Source organism: Penaeus chinensis, chromosome 24, assembly GCF_019202785.1.
Source record: "Penaeus chinensis breed Huanghai No. 1 chromosome 24, ASM1920278v2, whole genome shotgun sequence".
NCBI lineage: Eukaryota > Metazoa > Arthropoda > Malacostraca > Decapoda > Penaeidae > Penaeus > Penaeus chinensis.
Window position 1 is genome coordinate 9,639,360 of NC_061842.1, and position 7,500 is coordinate 9,646,859.

A 7,500-nucleotide genomic window follows, 5' to 3' on the forward strand; every position below is an offset into this window, starting at 1 on the left:
AGGGAAGAGAGAGGAGAGAGGGAAGAGAGAGAGGAGAGAGGAGAAAGAGAGGAAGAGAGAGGGAAAGGAGAGAGAGAGAGAGGGGAAGGAGAGAGAGAAGAGAGGAAAGAAGGAGAAGAGAGGAGAGAAGAGAAAGAAGAGAGAGAGAGAGGGGAAAAGGAGAGGAGAGAGAGAGGGGGAGAGAAGAGGAGGAAGAAGGAGAGAAAGAGAGGAGAGAGGGAGAGGAGAGAGAGAGAGAAGAGGGGGAAAAGGAGAGAGAGAGGAAGAGGGAGAGGAAAGGGAGAGAGAGGAAGGGAGGAAAGGAGGAGGAAGGAGAGAGGAGAAGAGAAGGAGAGGAGAAAAGGAGGAGAGAGAGGAGGAAGAGAGAGAGGAGAAGAAGGGGGAGAGAAGAAGAAGAGAGGAGGAAGAGAGGAGGAGAGAGAGAGAGAGAGAGAGAGAGAGAGGAGAAGGAGAGAGGAAGAGAAGAAAGGAGAGAAGAGAGAAAGAGAGGAGAGAGGAGAGGAGGGAGAGAGAGAGGAGAGAGAGAGAGAGAGAGGAGAGGGAGAAATGAAGGAGAAGGAGAGAGAGAGGAGGAGAGAGAGGAGGAGGAGAGAAGGAAAGGAGAGAGAGAGAGAGAGAGGAGAGAGAGAGGAGAGGAGAGAGGGGGGGGGAGAAAGAGAGAGAGAGGAGGAGGAGAGAGGAGAGAGAGAGAGGGAGAGGAGAGGAGAAGAGGAGAGGAGAGGAGAGAGAGGAGAGAGAGGAGAGAGAGAGAGGAGAAAGAGGAGGAGAGGAGAGAGAGAGGGAGAGAGAGAGAGAGAGAGAGGAGAGAGAGAGAGGGAAAAGGAGAGAGAGAGGGAAAAGGAGAGAGAGAGAGAGAGAGAGGAGAGAGAGAGAGAGAGGAGAGAGAGAGAGAGCGAGAGATGAGAAGAGAGAGAGAGAGGGAGAAGGAGAGAGAGAGGGAGAAGGAGAGAGCGAAGGAGAGAGAGAAGGAGAGAGAAGAAGAGAGAGAGAAGGACGAGAAAGAGAGGGAGAAGGAGAGAGGGAGAAGGAGATAGGGAGAAGGAGAGGAGAATGAAGCGATAGGAGAGGAGAGAAGGAGGAGAGAGGAGAAGGAGAGAGAGAGGGAGAAGGAAGAGGAGAGGAAGAAGAGAGAGAGAAGGAGAAGACGAGAAGGAGAGAGAGAGGGAGAAGGACGAGAGAGAGGGAGACGTAGAGAGAGAGGGCGAAGAGAGAGAGAGGGAGAAGGAGAGAGAGAGGGAGAAGGAGAGAGAGAGGGAGAGGGAGAAGGAGAGAGAGAGGAGGAGAGGGAGAGAGAAGGAGAGAGAGAGAAGGGAGGAGAGAGACGGAGAGAGAGAGAGAGAGAGAGAGAGGAGAAGGAGAGAGAGAGGGGAAAGGAGAGAGAGAGAGAGAGAGAGAGGAGAGAGAGAGGGAGAGAGAGAGAGAGAGAGAGGAGAGAGAGAGAAGAGAGAGAGAGAGAGAGAGAGGGAGAGAGAGAGAGAGAGAGGGAGAGAGGAGAGGAGAGGAGAGAGGAGAAGAGAGAGAGAAGAGAGAGAGAGAGAGGAGAGAGAGAGGAGAGAGAGAGAGAGAGAGAGAGAGAGAGAGGGAAAGAGAGAGAGAGGGAGAGGGAGAGAGAGGAGAAGAGAGAGAGAGGAGAGAGAGAAGGAGAGAAGAGAGGAGAGGAGAGAGGAGAGAGAGAGAAGAGGAGAGAGAAGAGAGAGAGGAGGAGAGGAGAGAGAGAGAGAAGGAGAGAGAGAGAGAAGGAGAGAGAGAGAGAGAGAGAGATGGAAGGAGAGAGAGAGAGAGAGAGAGAGAGAGAGAGAGGGAAAGGAGAGAGAGAGAGAGAGAGAGGGAAAAGGAGAGAGAGAGAGAGAGAGAGAGAGGGAAAAGGAGAGAGAGAGAGAGAGAGAGAGAGGGAAAGGAGAGAGAGAGAGAGAGAGAGGGAAAAGGAGAGAGAGAGAGAGAGAGAGAGGGAAAAGGAGAGAGAGAGAGAGAGAGAGGGAAAAGGAGAGAGAGAGAGAGAGAGAGAGAGGGAAAAGGAGAGAGAGAGAGAGAGAGAGAGAGGGAAAAGGAGAGAGAGAGAGAGAGAGAGAGGGAAAGGAGAGAGAGAGAGAGAGAGAGAGAGAGAGAGAGAGAGAGAGAGAGAGGAGAGAGAGAGAGAGAGAGAGAGAGAGAGGAAAGGAGAGAGAGAGGGAAAAGGAGAGAGAGAGAGGAAGAGAGGAAAGAGAGAGAGAGAGACGAGCGACGATGAGCGAGAGAGCGAGAGCGAGAGCTGGAGAGCGAGAGCAGAGAGCTGGAGGAGCTGAGAGCTGAGAGCGGAGATCGAGAGCGAGAGAGAGAGAGAGAGGAGAGAGACGAGGGAAAAGGAGAGAGAGGGAAAAGAAGGAGAGAGAGAGAGAGAGAGAGAGCGACGAAGAGAGAGACGAGAGGCGAGCGCGTGGGAGCGGGAGAGAGAGAGCGGAGCGCAGACCGAGAGGGAGAGGGATGGGAGAGAGGGAGAGGGAGAGGAGAGGGAGAGGGAGAGGGGAGGAGTGGAGAGGGAGAGGGAGAGGGAGAGAGAGAGAGGAGAGAGAGAGACGAGAGAGAGATGTAGATAGAGCGAGAGAGAGACGAGAGAGATTGAGAGATGAGAGAGGAGAGAGGGAAAAGGAGAGAGAGAAGGAGAGAGAGAGGGAGAATGAGAGAGAGAAGGAGAGAGAGAAGGAGGAAGAGAGAGAGAAGGAGGGAAAGAGAGGGAGAAGGAGAGAGAGAAGGAGAGAGAGAGGGAGAAGGAGAGAGAGAGGGAGAAGGAGAGAGAGAGGGAGAAGGAGAGAGAGAGGGAGAAGGAGAGAGAGAAGGAGAGAGAGGGAGAGAGAGTGTGTTGAAGAAAAATCATGTTACCCTGCATTTTTCTTATCCCTTACATATAAAGGAAAAAGTAAAGGCCTATATAACTTACACTAAAAGAGTTAGTTTCTTCAGATAATAGCAGTGAGGGAGATATGGATGAAGAAGGACTCCTGGGTGTATTGCCAACACCTAGTACGCAGGAACAGGAATGGCGGGTAAGAGCCACAGACTATCATAAGTCGTACTGTGGCCACTGCAACACCACCACTGATATTAAAGAAGCTGCTTTTCTTGGAAAGTGAGTATTCTGCACTAGTGTTTATTATTTTTTGCCGTCACTATGAACATTAGCATTGCTGTTTTTCTTGATATTGGTTTAGGAAATTTCCAGACAGGTATTCAAAGTTAGAAACTTTTGATGGTTGACCTTTTCAACATCTCAAAGATGTAGAAAATGTGTTATGCAGAAATACTCAAATTTGAAATGTAAACAACATTTTTTATAATAATCTTTTGTGTCAAAAGTTAAAGTGCTCAAGCAGTGATACCTGTTTCAGGGATGGTGAATTCATAGCAGCAGGGTCAGATGATGGAAATTTGTTTATTTGGGATCGTGAAACCACCAACCTCATTCGTGTTATTCCGGGAGATGAATCCATTGTTAATTGTGTCCAGCCCCATCCGCACACCTGTTTATTAGCCACAAGTGGAATTGAGTCGGTTGTGAAACTTTGGGCTCCTCTTCCACAGGTATGTATAGATAGATTTTATGGTAATGTGTATTATTTTCTATTTCTTCCTTCCCATTTGACAGCACTAATTAGCAAGAACAGAATATTTTAAAATTATTGAATAAGGGAAATATAGAAAAAGAAATAAGGAATTTGGATAATGTACTCATAAAAGATTTTTTTTTTTTTTTTTTTTTTTTTTTTTTTTTTTGTATATTAAGGCATGTTTGAAAAAGAAGTGGACACACTGGGTTTCAAAACACATATTTCCATAGGTTTGATTTATATGATTTTATTAATTTGAACTTTTTCATAGGTGGATAATGAAGATCTTCAAAGTATGGACTTTGAGAAAATGGAAAAAACAGCCCAAGCCAACCAGCAACGCATGAGTGCTGATCCCTTGGAGATGATGCTGATGCATATGGGCAACATGGCCCATGTGTTTGGAGGAGGCGGTGGGGGTGAGGGGAGAGGTGGAGGAGGAGGAGGGCCAGGTGGCGATAATCCCTCGCGGGACCCTTCTCCTGGGGGCCAGAATGATCGCAACTTGGCAGACGTCCAATGTCGTACTAGCTGAGCCCAGCCAGATAAGTGTTCACACTTGCCTGGCAACCTTATTGAAATGAGACTGTGATGGATGCTCCTTGTCGTTGGTCTGAATTCTGAAAAAACCCTGAATGGAAATTCTTAGGATTGTGGTCCCTGCTTTGTCAGTCATTTTACTTTGTTATACAGGTGTAGTACCAAAGAAGTCTTTCTCAAATAGGTATTTCAGATTCTAGGCCTTTGTTGCAGGAGTCTCTTTAGCTTAGAACTAATCAAGTGACTTGTGTGGTGGAGGATATGAGTATCACATGTACTTCAACTACAACTAAGATCTTTCATCTTATTGATAGACTAGAAATCAGATTCTCTTGTTTTATGCAGTCAGAGATTTGAAAAACTTCTCTTTTGATTGTAAGTGGATTGTTCAAGAACTTTCAGTTATTTTTTATTTATTATTGTTTTTTTTTTTTATGATTTCTGGATTATATAAAGTTGTATGTTTGGCTGTTCAGCCTTCAGTTAAACAGAATGTAGATAATAGGTTCATTCATTCTCAAAACCAGTATAAGCAGTCTTTACTGGAACTTATAGTGTCAAATTAGTATCTGTGTATTCTGCAGTGTAAGTATAAATGGTTATTTTGTTATTTATTAAGTTACAAGTAGTTTAAACTGAAAATGCAAGACAAGTTAAACTACGTTTTCAAATCTTGTGAGCTCATTCAACCTCTTCCCCTGCCAGGCTTATAAACGGCTTACATTTGAGGCTGTTTGATATGCTAAATATTTATACTGGTGCTCTGATGTGCAGTTTAATTCATGTACATAATCATTTGTGTGAAAGTTATATTTTGTAAAACAACTTTGATATATCTATATATATATAAATATATAAATATATAAAATCTTCGAACAGGGTACATCAGCAGTTACTATCAAATGAGTCAGTACATGCTAATGTACTTGTATATACATGTATATGTTTAATGACTGATTATGTTCCAAAGAATTTGGGCAAAACATTGTATTAGGTAACATTATATAATACTTTTGTTCTGCCTTATTATTATGATTTTCTTTGCTTAAGCCATACATTTTATATTTGCATCCTGCATTTTCTATACAGATATTCCATTTTTTGTTGTTGATTATAAGATTCATCCAGAAAAGATAATGCTTTTGAAAGCGATAAAAAAATATTCCATTTCTAGGCATTGTAAATATTGTGTGCTTTATCTGTTGTTCCTTCTGTATGTAGCTGAAATGAACTTGTCTGAGTATGACATGGTTTCTCTCATTCTTTATTTTCTACCTATATTTGATATGTTTATTTTTGTTATGTGAAATGCTGTAAATAATTTTGAAGTTATGTCCTACTGTATATGAGATATAGTGGCTTATCCTCTTCACAATTTGCCCAATTTATTCTAAGAAGGCATGTTCATTAGGGGACATTCTATGAAAATATTTGTATTCTCAGAAAAAGAAAGAGAAACTTGTGTATTTAGTAAGTAAATATATAAAACCTTCAGTCTTTCTGGAAAGATTTCCTTAGTGGTCAAAAAATATAATTATTTGTCACTATTAATGTGATTCCTTGGTATGTTTCTGTGTTTGCTTACAGTACATGCATAGCTATTTTTTACTTTTCCTGTGTTTACCTTATTACAAGATTTTGTTGATATTAATATATTTTCACTTACTCCCTGCTGTGGTAACGTGGTCTTGTTAACTTACTCCTTTTATAGAATTACCCAGTTGATAAAGGAACTGAGAAAAAGAGAAAAAATGTGCAGTCATAGCATTCATTAACACTAGTTATACCCACTAAATGGTCTCATGCTGCCTACCTTCCTCATATGCTCTTGTATAATCAGTGAACGTTTGATTAAGAAACTTTGTGTATCATGGAGGAAAATTATCAAGTTTTTGCTTTTAACCCTTTGTTTGTGGGTGGCATCTACTATGATGCCATGGTGCCATAGTGCCGATGCCACTGGTGGCATCCCTACTGCTGCAGCCCATACGGATGTAACTGTTTGGCAGACAGCACGTCCCCGAAAAAGCCAACACACATTGGGTTAAACAGTTACGTTCAACATTTTTCTTTTGATTTTTCAGATGTAATTTTGGCCCTTTCAGGCATACTCCCACCTTTGATTTTAAGTGAAGTGGGGTACAGATAATGACAGTTTTCTCAATATATAAGATATATTTATTCTTGATATTTACATTTCAAGGACCCATGATAATGTTAAGAGAATACATACTACTATGAATTTGTCATTATAAGAGCATGTATTTATTCTCGTGTGTCAGCATGATAGACTAGGCCCATACATAAAGTATTGTTCATGGAATACTCTCCATAATGAAAATGTGATGTATAATTGGTACTAAATACCTACTGTATACATGTAATATTTCATGATAGTCAAAAAAAAAATACAGGAATGTGAATATTAATTAGACTCAAGCCATAACTTTATTCAGTATTGATATTGCTATTATCATTAATATTCCTCCAGTTTAGAATTCAAAGGTATTATGTATTAAACATTAAAATGCTAAAAAATTGGCATGCTTGGGTTTTAAGTTTCCTCTTTTTTTATGTGTTAGAACTTCAACATCCCTTTCACTGAAGGTCATGGGGCTGCTTCTGAGTGTGCATGGGCTCTTAGGAAAATGTTTCATCATGTTATTATTGATGCATAACTATTTTACTGTAACTATGTGCCTGGTGATATTTTATTACTTCCTCTGTTTCCTTATGGGAAATCTTTCTATGGCTGCATTTTTACAAGAGGATATTTTAAGGATATTTTAATTTGTTATTCTTACACAAAGTAGCATGGTGACATCAGTATGAAAATATTGGAGGTTGGTAGTATCAGAGACTAGTGGGTATACTAGCATCATGTATTTTATGGATAAAGTAACAAAAAGAATATGTAAATGCCTTTCTGCAACATTAACAAATACATAAGGCAGGTGCATTTTAGTTGAAGCAACTTCTTAAAATTTTGTTCATGAATTGTGAGCAAATTTATTCAAGCTATGATATTAAACTTAGATTGGCTGGAAACTTATTTTATACATTTAAAAAAATGTCTTTTGTTTATGAATTAGCAAAATTTATATAGTACCCTACCACATACTCTTCAACACATAGATATCTGTATTCAGATCTTCCTTCTGTTAAAGTCTAACTTAGTTATAATAATCCCAACTCAATTCATGTGTATTATCGTAATAATGCCAACTTTCATAATACATACTAGTCATAGATGAAGTGACATTAGAGTTCAGTAGCAATAGTAAAATGGCACAAATGTTGTGATAATGATAGAACTTGCACTAATGATACTAATATTATTTCCAGAACCCTCCAGAGAAAATGCATATAATGAGTTTGA

The 7,500-nt window shown here is 41.0% G+C and overlaps 1 protein-coding gene across 3 annotated transcripts in view; it reads left to right on the plus strand.

Moving 5' to 3' along the window:
* Nucleotides 1-6,663, plus strand: part of LOC125038167 (WD and tetratricopeptide repeats protein 1-like) — a 23,431-nt gene extending 16,768 nt beyond the window's left edge. For 2 of the 3 annotated variants that reach the window (XM_047631525.1, XM_047631524.1), the window contains exons 12-14: nucleotides 2,929-3,103; nucleotides 3,363-3,555; nucleotides 3,853-6,663. In XM_047631525.1, the coding sequence (XP_047487481.1) occupies nucleotides 2,929-3,103; nucleotides 3,363-3,555; nucleotides 3,853-4,116 (632 nt within the window). In that variant the 3' untranslated portion in view covers nucleotides 4,117-6,663. The remainder of the gene's footprint in view (nucleotides 1-2,928; nucleotides 3,104-3,362; nucleotides 3,556-3,852) is intronic. The other variant, XM_047631526.1, reaches the window with a different exon arrangement.
* Nucleotides 6,664-7,500: the final 837 nt, after the last annotated feature.